Raw genomic sequence first — 17,799 nt, 5'->3', positions numbered from 1 at the left:
AATGTATGGATCCACATTCTACAGTTGAGTCTGCACGCTACAAATGAGAAGCTTCTTCCTTCACCTAAAAAAACCCAGAGCCTTAGCCAGGCCCGCTCTGTAGGGAATCCAAATCCAGTCAGTGTTATTGTATGGCTACACATCCACAGCTATGCAAGACAGACAGAAAGGTTCTGGGCTTGGATAACCTTTACAAACATACCACATCACTGTTCTTATGTATTGCTTGTTCTTATTTCAAATGTTTTGGCCTTGTGTTTTTTCTTTGTTTGCAAAGAAAAGGAAACCAGGAAGTGTTAATGTGCAAACATGTGATATAACATTTGTTTACATTTATTTGTCGATGATAATTTGGTCATCCTGCATATCATTTCTATGGACTTCATTTACATTTTTCTATATCAAATTTGTCTGTTGATGGGTTAAAGCTGGTCGGGAGGGTGGAGGAAACAAAAACAGTGTAATGTACCTTTAGCTGGGGAATAACCAGGATGGATGCAACCTCCCGACAGAGGAATGTGAAAAACCAGAACGTTATTTTTTTGTTCTTTGGATAAACACATAAAGGTTCCACTATCAGGGTCTGCAAAGCATATGAGGCCTGTGGTTAGGCTGTGTGTGAGTGAGCATGTGTGGTGTGTGTGTGTGTGTGTGTGAGTGTGTGTGTGAGTGTGTGTATGTGTCAGTAATGCTTCATATGCGTTTTTTTAGCCAAAGTTTTACTTGCTTGGTCCAGAGCTGTGACATTATCACCACTCATCATGGTTTTGTAGAAATCGAGGCCAGACGCTAAGCTGTTTCTGATCTCAGACCAGTTTCTACCACACCTGAGTCCAACGACAATTGAAATCCTTTCCTTTTAGGACCGAAGAGGTTTTGGTTGTTTTGGCACAAATACTCAAATTCCACCATGGAAAAGGAGTTGGAGGGATTTCAGCGATTTGACTCAGGTGTGGATACTATAAGCACAGGGCAGGGTCGAATTAAACCTTAATGTGGATGTATCTATAAGATGTACCATGAGCTTTTATTTTGTCGGGGTCATGCTTTTCTACTGTGTTCTTCAGCTTGGAAAAAAAAAGTAGCTAGAGATTTCAATGTGCAAAAGTACCTTTTATTTTCTCGTGGTTGGCAATTTGATTGTAAATACCTTTTTCTGGTAACCCTCAGTTGGATCTATGTTCGATGAGTTCGCTTAGATGGCTCTTTCAAATGTACTGATAGTAAATGTTCTTTATAATTATCCAGAATGTAAGACAAGAGAAGAAAAATATGGCTTAAGTGGAAACTGTGTTTTCGTAGGAGTCTGTGCCATCGTGTTGTCTTGAGTATAAGCACACTGATATTAGATCTGTAGGAGGTAATTTGCCAGACAGCCACAACCAAGCGCTGGTTCTGTTTCTCTGGAAAAAGGGGATCAGGAGGAGCAGATGAATAATCTCTCACATTCCTGACAAACATTTTTTAATTGTCCTGCAAAGAAAGACCATCACCACAAGCAATGATCAGTGAAAAAAAACTGTCAAAACTGACAAAAATGTCAAGAATTTTCACCATTCTCATGGAGCCAGCAGCCGGTTAACTTAGTTAGCACAAAGGGTGGAAGTTCCCCTACCTCCAGTCATTATGCTAAGCTAAGCTATCCATCTCCTGTCTGTCGCTTCATATTTAGCGTACAGACATCAGAGTGGTATCAATCTTCTCATCTAACTCTCAGCAAGAATATCTTCCAAAATGTCAAACTATTCTTTTAAAATGTGGGGGTTTTTTTATGCTTTGAGCGCCACAGTTGAAATCCCATTTACCTCCACTACTGGGGTGGAGACAGAAACCAAACCTATCTACATGGCTTGATACCACTAGATAAGTGAGAAAATATGATTTCTTGTCATTTTTGGGAACCAGCCCTTAAAGAAAAATTAAGTAAATGAACAATTAAGGCAAATTTGTTAAGATTTTTTGACTGGGGGTGTGATTAAATAGCTTGATAGATGGTCATATTTGCAGTGTGCAGCTACATGCCAATAAACAGTTCAACACATAAGCACATATTTCAAACTTGAGAAAGGAAATGTCGAAAGAGGAACAAAACTGGTTGTCCTGCGGTTTTTATTGTAATGGAAGCAGGGGCTGTCTGGCTAAAATAGAAATGATGGCTGCTGTCATCGACCGTGTTCAAACCGCTCCGGCATCAGCTCATAAAAAACACCATTCAGGAATCTTCTGGTCTTTTGAGGGTTCCCAAATTCACACCGAATGTTTCTGACCAACCACAAACAAAACGGGAGAGAAACAACAAGACACATTGTGTATCTCTTGTGCGTCTGTGTATTCTGTGTCTACGATAGCGTAAAAGCATTCTGGGGAAGAGTTGAATGATATTTTCAATGGCTCTACGTGGCCAGCGTTAGGAAATGTGTTATTTTTGTTACAATACCTCCTGAAAATAAAGTCTATTTATCTGTGAAGAGACAAAGATTTACAATAATACAGATGACTACATAGAAATTATGACAGATTTTAAATGATGTAAAACAGATATAAATGAAAACATGTACAGTTCATTTGGTTTTGTACACGATACAGAAATGTATATGTGTCAGTATTGAGTTTGATTTTATATATTTACCATTTTATTACATTGTAATGTTGTGACTGCGATGGAGAAAAAAAAAAATATAAAGGAATATAAATTAATTTTTCCAAATGTGTGTCGCTTTTCCTTTCCATTTAGTGACATTCCTTTGAATCACAACGCAAAAAGTCAGACTTTTACTCAACTTTATTCATTTTGAAAATGTCATTAAACCACCGGAATCTCTCTACAGGCCAGACAGAATTTGCATAGTAACATTTCTCAAAACTAGAAAACTAAAAACAGTAACTTTAAACACAAAGGTGCAGCTTACATGTAGCATTTAAGCATTACAAACACACATAAATATGATAACCATAAAAATGAGACCAACATATCAAGACCGGGAGCTTCTACACTGCATACCACTGGCCTGCATTTTACACTGGGACTGCTTAATGGCACAAAATTATACTGTTTTACAGTATAACACACAAATTGATTCTATATGCAGAAGAAAGTACATAACTTGTTTCAGCAGCAAGAGGCATACTTACATACACACACGATGCATGAACAGTATATACATATCACTAGATACATGTTGGAGAAGCGTGCGTGCAGTACTGCATTAAAGGATGAGGCTGGCAATATTCTATAGTTTTGTTATTATCAAGAAATCCAATGAGAAGACCAAAATCTACAATGTGTTTGTCCGTCTCTTGATACTTTTCCGCATCCCTACCCTGCTGGTGTGACTCAGCCCAGACACCATTGGTTCCTACAGTATACATACATCTTAAAACAGGTCAGAAATATATTGTTTTATTTATTAAAAGCAGTAAATACATTTCATAAAACAGCTGGGAGAAAAAGGTGCACCCATTGGGGACTACTTTCAGCTGCGGATGAATACACATTTGGCACTCTATTTGCAGTATTTGCAGCAGCAGGACGGAGTATGTGGGATTCTAAATGAACTAAAGACGAATAGTGATGGTGATGGTGACTATCTCTTTGGAGCATCTGTTGTGCATTTTAATAATTTGACTTTGGTATAATTCACATATATACTTTAAGAATGGATACTTGACACATCCACAGTTATGAACGATTTGCATAGAAACCACCCTCTTCACTTTATTGTAGCATTTATATTCATTATTACCTATTACACTACGATTCAAGAGTGAAATTCAGTTTTTAAGCATGCGAATATGCAGACTCAGGTATCAGTGTAACGAATAAACCAAAACAGTAACAGTAATCTGAAAAATAAGGACAATGAAAACATTCCAACGAAAGATCCTTCAAGCTTTCCTCTTCATAAAAAAGCGGATCTCAGTGAGACGCTATATAAATCTTAAATGAGCTACTGGCTCCCTCTGCTGACAAAAAGTAACACTACAAATTCCAAAACAGTACAACAAGTACACACACATGAAATAAAGTCTTCTATAAACACAATTCCCACACAAAAAGCATTGAAAAAAATATCTTAAATCAGTAACTTCAACAAATGAATACAATTATTAATGTCATTGTTGTCATCCTCCCACCAAAAAAAATCTTCCAACCCTTCCTGAAAACGAGTAACATTCCACAACAAAACACCACTGGCTTCTCGTCACATTTTCAAGTCTACCATAACTTTTTAACATTAACATTATGGAGAGTCAGTGGCAACTATAGTTTTCACTATTTCCTACAGCTGCTTTTGCACCAGTGTACGACTCCCCAGCTGCTGTCAGTCGGCCTGAAGGCTTTTAAAACAACAGATCTTTCTGCTGCATGTCAACACACACACACACACACACATGTCAGAGTGAAAGCTAGGGCTCAGTGAATAAAGTGCAACATGTCAGGTACCTATTGGAGCACGGACAGGTGACACGGATCAGTGTGGGCTCCGACTGCTTTAGTCCAACAGGGGGTCGTCGTCATCATCGTCCACCTGCAGCCTCTGGAAGGGCCGGGGGCCTGACAGGCGGCGATAGCTCACCATCTTGAAGAGAACTGTAGAGAAACACCTCGTGTTAGTTGGTTGATAAGTTGTAGACGTACAGTACATTTAGACTGACATGTCAGGGAATTAGCTGAAATTGACTCTTAATAATTTAATAATTTAAGAACCAAAATGAAGAAACAAATCTGGCTGAACGACCTCTTTAGTAAATTGAGAGAATAATAAAAAGGACACATGGGGAACCTATAAGACCTCTGCTGACTCCACTGAAGACATTTTTGTAGTTTCTAAGACCCCCAGACTTACCAGTGATCGTACTGAGCACCAGCAGGACGCCCACCACCAGGCCGATCATCAGAGGGACGTCCCAGCAGGTCTCAGTGGCCAGCAGGCATCGAGCCCAGGTCAGGGTGCCATTGTTGGGCTGCGGCTGCACCGACAGCAGGCGGCACATGAGCGGGTAAAGGTCCACGCTCTGTAAGCGGCTCATTTGGTAACCCCGACGGAAGCTGGGCCCCGCCGCTGCTAGGAAGGGGTGCATGCTGGATAGGGAGTTGTCATAGCCGTGATCGCCCACTGAGGGAGGGGGAAGGAGAGTGAGAGCTAGTGGGTGGGGGCCCTATGAGTGTCCTCCAGTGTACATTTGCTTATAAATAAATATATTTCTATGCTGTACTTCAAGAAGACTCATTTAGCGCCTCAATTTGATATTAATACCATTTAAAAAGGAACTAGCTTACGAGAAATAGCTAGAGTGAAAAGAAACAATAAGGTGCTTTGAGTAAAACAAAAGCAAGTGTGCGACAATTGAGAGAAAAACATTTCAGATGACTTTGTTGCTGACCAAATGTCCGGCTATCACAACGTACGTCTTGGCAGCTTGTTCCCTTGCTGCACTATAGTCCAGCCCTCGTCGGCAATCAGTATGATTGGCTGGATGCGGTCGTTTTTCCTGTAGTGCAGCCTATCGGGGATGGTCTTTTTCAGATACGCTGTCATGTGGGCGTGGCACTTATTCAGCAGGGCAAAGATGGCCTCTGGGTCTGCAAGGCACACGCACAGAAAGAGGCATCTGTGTGAGCAATGCCCTAACAACGCCACTAAAAACATAAAGATGCAAATGGACTTGTTGCACCAATGACTTCTAATTCACCTTCACGTATTATCACAAATGAATCAGGCTTTATCTGTGTTTCATACAGAAAGTAAAAGCTACACATTCTGATGTGTGATGTGAACCTGGTTACCATTATTTGGGATGAGGGCCGCCACAGGCGTGAGGTCCACCAGCGTGTAGTTGTCCGGGTGGAGGCAGTCGTCCAGCCGTATGAGGCGCTCGGCCGAGCACTGAGCCATGCCGTGGTCACTGGTTATCAGGACGTTGATGCGTCCCCAGAGGCCGGTTTGGTGCAGCTTTGCAATCAGCAGGCCAATGTTGTCGTCCACCTGCTCGCATACAAAGACGAGACGCAGCCGTCAATAACTGTTTCCGAAATCTGATTAATCCTGTCATGTGTGTTGTGTCACTGGCCAGCTTATGCCGTTTTTACAATGAATTTCCATATGTATTGCATCTGTATCATAGACATGCCAAGCAAGAACTTCCTGCTCTGCGGAAATGTAATCAAAAGCTGCTGCTTCCATCCAGCAAATTGACCAGACAACTAGTGCAGAGGAAAAGTCAGAGGATCGCCAAAGTTAATACAGAACATGAATGTGTGTTCATGGCAACCCATCCAATAGTTATATTTCAATCTGGACCAAAGTGGTGGACTGACTACCTCTCACCTGTTCTTCCTTTTTATGACCCAATGTTCTCAACCAGCAGCAGTTTACTGTACAAAGAAAGGGTTTGAATCTATAGGGCACAAGACTTTTTTCAAGACAAACATTTCTCACAGCAGGAAAAGCACAGGGGTAATTAGTAAACAGAGGTTTACCAAGCTTTACCAAATGACTGTACCTCCTTCAGTACTTTGCCCATGGCAGTAGTGTTGTCCGGGCCGAACAAGTGGCCCGACCGGTCCGGCTCCTCCCAGTAGAGAGCTGCAAACTTCACTCCTTGCTCCTGGTAGAATGGGGTGTATGGTAATCAGACAATAGCCTTGTGCATTAAAGTGGCATTAAGGAGTACAGTGAAACATCGTCTGTAACTTAGAAGTTAAACATTACACGTAATAGTAAGCTTACTAATCAACTTTTCTACCTTTCCGTCACCCAATATCCAGTTTGTCGCGTTCCCCAGTCGTTGCTGGAACGTCACGCCAGGGTTGTAGGGCAGGAAGTGCGTCGCTGTGCGGTTGCCGATGGTCACGTCGGAGCCGGGCCACATCACGGCTGCCGTCTTGTAGCCGGAGTCCTGCGCCGTGATCCAGAGGGGCCGCGCCTCGCTCCACCACACCGGGTCGGTGTCGTTGCCGGCGTGGAAGTGCTTGTGGCTGACGGGGTCGTACATGTTGCTGGCCAGGATGCCGTGAGACTCGGCGTACAGCCCCGTCACCTGGAGAGGGAAAACAGAGACAATTATTATTGGTTTCCTTATGATCACTATAATTCATTATTATGCATGCTAATATATTGTGTATTTTGAGTTTATTCTATGATAGATAATCCTAATAGACTTAATTGGCCCAGTCTGCTGAAAATGTAGTTGGTCCAAAGCAGTTTATACAGCCTTTTCAAGTCGGCATTATCATCTGTTTACATTATCAGATAAACCCCTGGAAGGACGCGCTTTCAGATAAGCATCACGTACCGCTATCTGACAGATAATCTATCACACAACACAACAAGCACAAGCAGCGTTTGTTACCAGGCTGTAGTGGTTGGGAAACGTCTTGGTGATGAAGACGTTGGTGAGCTGCTCCACCAGGACCCCCTGGCTGTACAGGAGCTTCAGGTTCGGCATGGGGAACCTCTGCAGGTAGTCCGCCCGGAAACCATCGAATGACACCAGCAGCAGCGGCGGTGGGCCCAGCAGTGTCGTGGCATTTTCTACGGCCGACGCTCCGACGCCACACAGGAAGGCCAGCAGTATTATCAGTAACATCCTGAAAAGATGTGGAAGAAAGTGCAACTGAGGACGATGGGAATGTCATTAGTTTTGCAGGTATGTAGTCGTACACCAAAATATTGGACTAATTAAAATGACGCTAGATGGAAAGTTAAAGGATCACCAACGTTATTCCAATTCATCCTGTGTTGAACATGAACGTCTGTACTTTTATTATTTTACGGCATCCAAGAGTATTTCACTCTGAATCAAAAATGTGACCCTCACGGCGGGACGAGACTAAAACAATCTGTTCCCAAGCTGTGGACAGTTTTAATTTCACATCACTAAACTGTCCAAACCTTTCAGGGTAAAGCTTTTAAAAAAAACAAGGAATATACATTTATATACCCTATATACGTTTGCCAATCACCATCCTCACATAGAGAGAACGTGATTCTCTTTATGCCAAAAAAAAAGTCTTTTTTTCACTTTTGCTTTGTAGGAAGTGAAACTTTTAGCGGTTACTTCGCTTTGTAGCGGCAGGCAGCTATTATACATGTATGAGCGATAGGTTCATTTGTTAGCATGCGTCATGTCCACTTGCTTTACTGTCTGTATGTTTGTATATAGTGGGGTCCATTCATTTTCTGCGTGTACAAAGGGAAAACGTGGGGCAACTGACAATACAGTGTGTCTGAGTAGTGGAGGAACTGGTTATAATGCTCACAGTGGTTTCTATCACACTCTCTAGTGTGTGTGGTGAGGCTCATGTGTGTGTAAAGGCTTCTATTTTTACTTTTTAACAGAGTTGTATCCATTTTTCTGAGTTTCCCTTCTGCCACTCACACGACACATAACAGCATCAGCCTGCAAGTGTCTTATCTTACTCTCATAACCCAGCAATTGGTCCTGTAATGGAATTCCCCCAAAGCTCGCCGCCAATTCCACTCACTTCTGTTAAGTATGATTTTACCCTTTTACTTACTGACTTGAAAAACACAAGCTGTGATCTCAAAGAAGCATGAAATTGGAGCAAATCTAAAGAAATTAGATTGACTGCAAACACGCTTTGGATACAACTGAAAGACAGAGAGGCATTGAATCTCTCTCTCTATTTGATTAAATGAATTAGCCTCTAAGTAACTTTAGTCACTTCTGCCTTGGTAGAGCCTCATAACGTTATCAAAGCAAAATCGAATTTGTGGGAACCACAAATGAAGAGGTGCAAACTGAGGAAGAATTCACAAACTATCCACATCACAATTTTAACACCTGTTTGGACATGTCTCTCTATATTTCCTGGTAACTTTGCAGGTGTCTGTCTCTCACTCGTACACGACATTTAACATACACAAACAAAACACATTTAAGGAAATAACCAACAGGAAAACTGTCAACATTCCTCAGCAGACATGTCAGACAAACAGGAAGTCACAGTTCAGGGGGCTGACAAATACCAAGAATTATAATATATTACATATGCATTATAATTACATCAATAGATACTAACGGCAATACAGAAGTCAAACGAAGAATGGGTGATATATAATAAGAAGAGAAAAATCATATCATATTATATTTTCACTATCAGCAGTGGAGCTGGTTAGCTGTCTCCATAGCATATGTTAGCTTGCTAATGTTACAACGTTATCATAACCTAATGCTAATGCTGTTTAATAACGTTACCTGTTGCAGGCCAGACAGGCAGTTGTCCTCCAGACTATACTGTTGAATAACTTTCCCCGGATGTCTGTTTTCGCAGTAACATCATCAATAGACTTCCTCAAAATACACAAGAGCTGCGACGTTGTCGAGTTAGCTAGGAGTATGTTCAGAAAGTTCCGGCAGGGCTTTTCAAAATAAATCCCTCTCTGAAAACGCCTCATACCATAATACAAAATAATGATATCTTTGTCATATATAGTTTCATTTTTTATCAAATGAGCAATTAAATTGTTCATTTATGATAAAGAGAAACGCCGAAATATGTACAAAATGTTTTATTTATGGGTTTTAAAAACATAATGCTTTCATTTTGACGTAAAAACTGTGTACCTCTGCTCTTGTTGTGGACACCTTGACGTAACCGTCGACTGACGCCTTAACTTAATTGGCAGTTCAAGCAGCGAATCAGCTTCGGGGGGCGGGATAAGTACTGGCAGTTTGTTGTTTGTGGATGCATTATGTGGGTGGGTGCATTATGTGGTTGGATGCATTATGTGGTTGAATGCAAAGGATATTCTTGGTCACACTCAGACTAGAGTTATTAAATGAGTTATTAAACATTTTACACTTACACTGCTGTGACATTTTACAAGGACATGCCCAATGTTAACCAATACTTATTTTATTATATTAAACCTGGCTTTCACCTTTGTGCCATGAATTGTCTTGCACACAGGATGGCCTTATGTTGACTAAACAAGCATCATATTACGCTCCAAAATGCATAAAAACGTACAAGAGATGAGTCACCAAATCTAAAATGATGTTGAGCCACAACGTTTTCAGAGCTGTCTCTGCACACGTCTATTTCCTCGTAGTGTAACTTGAAGGCAACAAAAGCAAGTTTCAAGCCTGTGGAATGCATGCAATGCTATGCATGCTAAATTAAAATAAGTACAAAACCAGTTGCTGCCTAATTGTAAAATTGGCAGTATTCTTTGTAAAACACTGAACTGGTGATTAGAGGTTTTAGGTATGTTTTTGATAATTGGTTAAAAAAAGATGGACTTTGTGCTCAAAGCCACTAAATAATTAACTTTTTGGTGCTACTATCTCTCCACCTAACAATAGCAATAATATGCCTATGTCTATTCAAGCTGTATTCTCCTTTAAGGATCACCGCTGCCTTTCCTTGGCATTGCCTCTCTGCCTTCCCTGTCCAAAGTCCTGGGGTGCTTCTTGATAAGGTAGGCGCTGTTGGCATCACAGTCACTCTGCCGTACACCTTGACACACGTCTCAGGACATCCTCTGTCCTCTTCACCCAGAATGGATCCCTCTGAGGAGAATGTGTACGAGACCCCAGGGTCCACCTACGAGAACCAGTCCTCGGGTATATATGACTTGCCGTCTGAGGCGATGTACGACGAGCCCTCAGACCTGACAGCAGAGTACGAGAACACTGGATGGCCCACAGGACAAATACCAGCTCCCCCTTCTCTCCCCCCGCCTCGCCCCCCCACAGACGAGAGGCGAAGCAGCTCCTCCTCGTCCTCATCCTCCTCATCTTCCTCACATGCTGAGGATGAAGAGAAAGGGGAGATGGAGGGCTGGAATAGGGAGGAGGAGAAAGAGGAAGAAGAAGAAGAGGAGAAGATAGAGGTGGAGGAGAGCAGCAAAGAGGTGCATTGGGAGAGGGGGTCTCCAGAGGCGAAGATGGACGGGGAGAACTCATCACGCAGATCCTCATCTTCGTCATCTTCGTCATCCTCTTCATCGGCCTCTGAGAAGGAGGAACCAGAGGAGAAGCCAGAGCCTGAAAAGGAGGAGCCTAAAGTTGTTCTTTTTGTTAAGGTAGGGCAGAAGTGGACTGGTTTTACTATGTTATGTGTATTGATTTCAGTTTATCTGTGGGACATATTGTGATGTGTGTGTATGCACATACTGTATGCATGCCCTGGTGGTACTAACACTTTCCTTGAACTAACTTACAGGCCTCATAAATCTCAGTCATTATCACATTCATATCAGCTGCTTATGTATGCAGTTATTAGTGTGCAAGGTCAGTGTGTGTGTGTGTGTGTGTGTGTGTGTGTGGTATGTGATTGCGTCCAGAGTTGGACTTTATGTCCTATTGTTTAGGCCCTCTACACACCTCACTGTGCTGTTCACACACACTTCTATTTATACCATTATGGTTAGTCATTTCTGTGTGTGTGTGTGTGTGTGTGTGTGTGTGAGCGTGTGCGTGAGTGTGTGCATGTGTGTGTGTGTGTGTGTGCGTGTTACTCTGGTTCTAAATATAAGTTAAGTTGAACTGACAAGAATGTTCTGACTCAGTGCTGGGACAGTTGGGGACGGTTCCTGTCGCATGGCCATGTGAATTCCCATTTGTGTGTGCATCTATCTATCTATCGTAATAACACCTCCAACTGAATTTATTACATAATCTGCACACTCCACGCTAAAGTCCAGTTGCACTGGAATATACAGGGATCATAAATATGACACTTTGAAACTACAACAGCATAAATTATAGCAATATAACCCTGGGGTCAGTGCAGTAGAGACTGAGGTCAACTGTTGGCTGCACCACACCAAGCCCAGCGGCTCCAAACTATTTTCATGCTGACTTTTCTTTTTCTTAATTACTTAGTAGCTGCTCTACCACTTACCTTCTGGAAAAGCGACCAAAGCGTGTGGACCAAAATCCATTTCTAAACAACTCATTAACATTTGCTGCAGACTTGGTGGATTACTCTAGGATCATTTCAATAATACACTGTACAACATGAAAACTTCTAATACTTTTGGTGCGATAAAGTCTTACATTTACCAAAAGCACATCTTATTAAGCGGCCCATGCTTGATTTTGATTGGTCAAAAGATGTAAATCTTAAAAAACGCGTCACAAATATCGAGTTTCATTTAAAGAAAATGCTCAGTCATTTCCTAAAACAGCTGGGCCCTGTAGTTTTCAGCAAATGTTGCCCACACAGGAGGAAGTAGAGCATTTGTTGGGGACTACTTTCAGCTGCGGATTAATACACATTTGGTGCTTTACTCTAGCGACAACAATGGAGCTCTGTGGCGCAGAGGAGATGTATCAGGCTTTGATACACACACAATACGTGTTAGTAGGATCAATTCTGACCCCCATGATTAAACACATTACCACACGATGTGTAACCAAGCTCTCAGGAAACCTTCAATCCGACGCATCACATCTGAGAAGCTGAAGCCAGAGTTCATGTCACCCTGCAGCAAAGACCAGCTGGGGGAAGCAGAATTCACAGCATGGGACCCATGGGTGCTGATGAGTTGGCGAAGGAGACTATGACTCTCCATGATTCAAAGTCACACGCTTGTGTTGTCAATCAGGGCTGTAAGCGGGGGGCGGGGCAGGGCACCCTTGGGTGACTCGGGCTGTCCTTTCCACTCCTCACTACATTAATGCTTTCAGTGACACCCCCCTCCCCACCCCATCCGAGGGGGTTATTTTTGCCCGACACAGTCACACCCCGCTGCTGGTGCCTCGGGTACAAATTGAATCTCTCTCTCACACACACACACACTCTCTCTCTCTTTCTCACACACACATTCTTGTTGGCATTCGTCCTCAGCTGACACTCTGACACAGCTGCTATGGGACCAAGCGGACTTCACCGCATGGACCTGAATCTGCTGTAGACTGAGACACACACTCACACACACACACACACACACACACACACACACACATACACAAACACGCCTACACATTTGTGGAAACAAAACACCCAGGCAAAGCGTGTTTTTCTTGACCATGTCGGATACTGCAGCCGAGGAGGACAAGGACCCTGATATTGAGCTATTTGTCAAGGTGTGGTGTGTGTGTGTGTGTGTGTTTGTACAGTTTGTGACACTTGGTCAACTTTCTTCTCACTTCTAAATTACATTCCGGTGCAAACTTTACTATCTCACCCTGCATTCTGCCTGTAATAGTTGTTGTTTTTGTGTGGGACTAGTCAAATTTAAGCTGCACTTGCACACTATAGAATCTGTAAAATATTGTGTGTGTGTGTGTGTGTGTATGTGTGTGTGTTGGGGGTGGCTCCTTTAAGCGTGTGCATGCCATGTTGTTGTTGTTGTGTGCTGATTTTCCGTGTGTTAACCTGACACCCACGTGCATAGACAATCTCTCTCTTTCTCTCTCCCAATGAATTATTACTGGGCTCCCTTCAGAATGGACAGCAGCAGCTTTAAATGGTCCGTGGTTATGATACAATATGTGCACTATGAATGTGTAGGCAACTGTCTTTCGCTTACTAGCTTTCATATTGTACTAAAATGAATGGACAGCAGTGGCTGCATGGAAAAGGTAGAAATGCGTCATGCTGCTTCAAGCATAACAGCATAGTTTACATGCTGGTTGGTACCCAAAACTGGGTAAGATGACTGGACTCCTCAAAGTAGATCCCACGTATGTTTCAAGCTCGGCAAAAGTGTCCATTTCTTTGGATTGACAGACAAGTATTATGGCAGGACAGCATGATTTCCATAGCTGATACACGGCTGCAGTATTGTCGGAACCAGAAGTCCAAACAGGCAGTGATGCGGCTAATGGAAGCAGTGTGGATTATTCATGTTGGACTTGGGGTCTCATTACAGTGTCCTGTTGCAGCTTTGCACACACGCGCACGCACACACACACACACACACACACACACACATCCCACTGTATTTGGTCATATGCCAATATTAAATGAGTGTATGTACGCACTTAGAGACCCAACCTACTTCAAACTGATTCTTCTTCCTGTATAATGTGTGTTATTTGATTGAAGTGATTGAGTACTTGTTCAGGCGTTTGTCGCGAGTGTGTGTGTGTGTTGTGTATCTGTGTGTGAATCAGTGTATGTCTGTTTCACTATATACAGTTTGTATGGGTGTCCTTGTGCGTGAGTGTGTGCACGTATGAGAAGAGGAGTAAGTCAGCGTACGAAGGCTATGGAAAGTGTTTGTCTGCATCACAAACAGACTCTAGTTCAGTTTTGTGCTCCATCTCTGCAGCAGTATGAATGTCTTACCACGTTTTCGTGTGTGTGTGTGTGTGTGTGTGTGTGTGTGCAGGCTGGGATTGATGGGGAGAGCATTGGAAACTGTCCCTTCTCTCAGCGCCTCTTTATGATCCTCTGGCTGAAAGGTGTAGTCTTCAATGTCACCACCGTCGACCTCAAGAGGTAATAATAACATCATATGTTAACACCATAATATTACAGTAAAACGCTATGAAAGACTAGAGGATAGAGAATAAACATCATCTCTGGGTTTACACTGTCCTGATTGGCCCTCTTTGCAACCCAAACCTCATGAATAGGCTATTATTGCACATTGTTATTGCATTTTGAGTGAGTTCGCTAATGTTAAAGCTGCTGTACCACCTAGTTGTGCTCTTGCCCAGCAGGTTAGTTATCTTTGCAAAGAAAAATCACTCTCAGCAAGCGCTCAAATTAAGCCAACAAACAAAAAAAATAGCTCCTGTGTGATTAAAGTACAACATGGGCCTATACCCAACTTCCCATAACTTACTGTTTGATTACGCCGCTAACAGATAGCTTTCAGATATGCATTTAATTATGCTCTGGCTCCAAGTGCTGCTTTGAGATATACATGAAGGTAATGGGCAAATCCTCAAAGGATCGCATTTAAAAACACTTCACTTAAAAGCATAATTGTTTTGGGGAAATGAGGCCCGAGGTAGTCAGCGTGAGCGGCAAAAGCCACCGCGGCTGCATAGATAAAGAAGGGATCGACAAAGTAAAGTAAGCAAAGGATCGTTTGAATACTGGAAACTGTATTATCACTGTTATTGAAAGAGTATTCCATTACAGATTTATAGTAGAGGTTGTAAAATGATTCCGCTCTTCATTAGGAAACCGGCTGACCTTCACAACCTGGCCCCAGGGACACACCCGCCATTCATCACCTTCCAGGGGGAGGTTCTCACGGACGTCAACAAAATCGAGGAGTACCTGGAGGAAACGCTGGTTCCCCCGAAGTAGGCGTCACACAGAGAAATAGGAACAGGGAATAGGGCAAGCAACTATAGTAGCTGACACCATGTTCCTGTTTCTTAGGTATCCCAAACTTGCAGCAAGTAACCGCGAATCCAACACAGCAGGAAACGACATATTTGCCAAGTTCTCAGCATATGTCAAAAACACAAGGCCAGATAAAAATCGAGGTGAGCTCGCTGTACGCAAAACCTATTAATATATGCACCCAGTAGACATGTATATACATCCATTATACTCCAAACAGAGACCTTATGACCTGGATATGTGTTTCTTCGGTGTGTATTTCAGCATTAGAGAAGAGTCTAGACAAGGCCCTGGCTAAGCTGGATGAGTATCTGATGTGTGCGCTCGCTAACGAGGTTCTGGCGGGACACCACAGCGGCGTGTCCAACCGCAAATACCTGGACGGAGACGAACTGACGCTGGCTGACTGCAACCTCCTGCCCAAACTTCACGTTGTCAAGGTAACCTGCTTTGGGTTGGTTGTAGTTAGGCTTGGTTCATTTGGTCTCCTGACAGCAGTGTGACGACAACTTGTTTTTGCCAGGTGGTCGCGAAGAAATACAGAAACTATGACATCCCGTCCGAGTTCAGAGGGGTGTGGCGTTACCTCGGCAACGCCTACAGCCGGGATGAGTTCACCAACACGTGCACAGCTGATGTGGAAATCGAGCTAGCCTATAAGGACGTGGCGAAGAGGCTTGGAAAATGAAAGCATCATGACCACAGCCTCTTTTGTACCTTTCTTTCTATTTGGAAAATCTACTAAATCATACTTCTGACACACAGTATATACACTCTTTAAAAGGATGAGTCATTTTGAATGTGTTTAATGTAGCACATTATTCATCATTTTCAAAGGTGCTGTGTAGTCTGATGCCTCTGTAGTAATACTGACGATAAACAAATGCAAAGAGGCTGAAAATTGTTTGCTCATGGTGATTGTACTGCTGATATTTCTCATGCAATTGGCCATTAGCTAAACCCCTCCCCGTGCAGCCATTGTCCAATCATAGCTTACCAAAAGTAGCTGGGCTCAGCAGGGGCTTAACGGTCAATTGGAGATGTCAAAACTTACAGGTAAAAATAACATTTTGTCCATCAGCCAATGATGGAGGTTGTTGGGAGCTCTACTGAAAGTGTTTCCCCTTCCTGCTCACAGTTAATCTGCTAATCGAACCCTAATAATTTCAAGTTGTGAATGTAATAACGGGATGCATAAGGTTTTTTCATCATTTGAGCTGTCCCCTTTCCTCTGTGGATTATGTTGTGTTTTTACATTACGAGATCGAATTAATAGACAAGGAAATGCTGTTAAGAATGTGTTTCAGCCAAAGTAATTAGTCTCTTATTGGGGCGGTGTGAGCTTTGCAGACTTTGCAGGCTCCTTTTCTTAATGAGGCGATGCCTTACCACTTCAATCTAGGGTTTATTCATCTGCTTGAGCTGCGTAATGAAGATAGATTTCTCTTTGAAAATACACTTTCCTTACTTTTACAGTCTCACACTCATGTCTACTATCAATCCTTGTCTGAGATGGTCACAGTCTCACAGTGTATTTCAGATTAAAGCTGTGTTTTCAGTTTGATAAATCAGCCTCCAAAGAAAAGAAAAGGCATGCAAACAAGTTTACCCCAGCTGTTTTCATGTTATTCAGTGCAAACTGATGGTAGTAAATGCGATTTTACTTTCACTAGTGCCTTAAGGGGAAATCTAGCTCTCCTCTGCCTTCAGCTCTTTCTGTCTGTATAGTAAATTATATATGTTTGAATATAATATGAATGTGAATCATTGATGGTATGCCCCGTGGAGCTGTATGATAATAACATAAACTTAATATTCTGTAAATGATTGTTGCTCAACTGTATTCACGCTCTTTCTGATGATTAGAACCATGAACCCACTGTGTATATGTCGCTTATTTGAATAATAAATCTATTTTCTCAGACACTGAGCTTGAGAGTTGTGTTTTTTTTATCCGCAGGAAACTGTCTCATTGATTTATGAATATAATACACCTGAAAAAGAACTGATATTGACTGTGTCTGTCCCAGCAAATCAAGTTGCTGTTGTGTTGCACAGTGCAAAATACAAGAGCAGCAAAACAAGCAACTTTGCTACTGATTTTGTTTATGGAAATACATGCAAAGTCATCTTGGTCTTGCTTTCATGGGAAATCCACCTTTCTTGTTGAATCTTGGAAACATTTTCATGTCGAGCCAAATACGTTTAGCAATTTGAAAACATGTATCCTGCATTTACAACAAATCACAATCACTAGTCCTTCATGCTCAACAGGCAGAAATAAACACAGGGGAACCTTGAATGCAAGGACCTAAGAGTGAACAAAGAATTTCCCTGAAGGCGCTGCTGTATCCACAGCTTTTTCTCCACCTTTTGCTTTCAGTGTTTATCTCCTCACAGCAGGTCCCCCCTCTCCCTGTCAGCCTCCCTCACCTCTCTTTCCTGTGGTGGACGAGTTGAAACGTTATTGTATTTCTGCCTCGCAGTTATCTATTTTTATGTTCTGAATACTGGTA

At 42.4% G+C, this 17,799-nt stretch overlaps 2 protein-coding genes across 4 annotated transcripts; one reads left to right on the top strand and one right to left on the bottom strand.

Annotated features, from left to right (window-relative positions):
- Window positions 1-2,764: 2,764 nt before the first annotated feature.
- enpp4 (ectonucleotide pyrophosphatase/phosphodiesterase 4) lies at window positions 2,765-7,591 on the bottom strand. Its single transcript, XM_070930350.1, has 7 exons — window positions 7,354-7,591; window positions 6,748-7,041; window positions 6,505-6,609; window positions 5,789-5,987; window positions 5,411-5,584; window positions 4,848-5,117; window positions 2,765-4,591 (listed from the first exon to the last, which is right to left on the bottom strand). The coding sequence occupies exons 1-7, from the start codon at window positions 7,588-7,590 to the stop codon at window positions 4,494-4,496; spliced, it is 1,377 nt and encodes a 458-aa protein (XP_070786451.1). The 5' UTR covers window position 7,591; the 3' UTR covers window positions 2,765-4,493.
- A 2,938-nt stretch (window positions 7,592-10,529) lies between these two features.
- Window positions 10,530-15,971, top strand: clic5a (chloride intracellular channel 5a). Of its 3 annotated transcripts, none has more exons than XM_070930347.1 (6): window positions 10,530-11,054; window positions 14,313-14,422; window positions 15,115-15,240; window positions 15,320-15,426; window positions 15,548-15,723; window positions 15,807-15,971. In XM_070930347.1, the coding sequence occupies exons 1-6, from the start codon at window positions 10,530-10,532 to the stop codon at window positions 15,969-15,971; spliced, it is 1,209 nt and encodes a 402-aa protein (XP_070786448.1). The 3 variants fall into 3 exon arrangements, with proteins under 3 accessions (XP_070786448.1, XP_070786450.1, XP_070786449.1); XM_070930349.1 differs by lacking the exon at window positions 10,530-11,054 and adding an exon at window positions 13,006-13,062 and having other exon boundaries at window positions 15,554-15,723; XM_070930348.1 differs by lacking the exon at window positions 10,530-11,054 and adding an exon at window positions 13,006-13,062.
- Window positions 15,972-17,799: the final 1,828 nt, after the last annotated feature.

This window comes from Enoplosus armatus, chromosome 24 (assembly GCF_043641665.1).
Source record: "Enoplosus armatus isolate fEnoArm2 chromosome 24, fEnoArm2.hap1, whole genome shotgun sequence".
Lineage (NCBI taxonomy): Eukaryota > Metazoa > Chordata > Actinopteri > Centrarchiformes > Enoplosidae > Enoplosus > Enoplosus armatus.
This window is presented reverse-complemented; position numbering and strand designations above follow the sequence as displayed.

What these genes read in the sequence shown, in the direction of transcription:
- enpp4 (XM_070930350.1), bottom strand. Translation starts at nt 7,590, where the DNA reads ATGTTACTGATAATACTGCTGGCCTTCCTGTGTGGCGTCGGAGCGTCG. An exon ending in TTCCCAACCACTACAGCCTG is followed by an intron (nt 7,042 to 7,353) that starts GTAACAAACGCT and finishes TTCCCTCTCCAG; the next exon opens with GTGACGGGGCTGTACGCCGA. An exon ending in AGGGAACAAGCTGCCAAGAC is followed by an intron (nt 5,118 to 5,410) that starts GTACGTTGTGAT and finishes CCCCTCCCTCAG; the next exon opens with TGGGCGATCACGGCTATGAC.
- clic5a (XM_070930347.1), top strand. Translation starts at nt 10,530, where the DNA reads ATGGATCCCTCTGAGGAGAATGTGTACGAGACCCCAGGGTCCACCTAC. An exon ending in AAGTTGTTCTTTTTGTTAAG is followed by an intron (nt 11,055 to 14,312) that starts GTAGGGCAGAAG and finishes GTGTGTGTGCAG; the next exon opens with GCTGGGATTGATGGGGAGAG. An exon ending in CCAAACTTCACGTTGTCAAG is followed by an intron (nt 15,724 to 15,806) that starts GTAACCTGCTTT and finishes TGTTTTTGCCAG; the next exon opens with GTGGTCGCGAAGAAATACAG.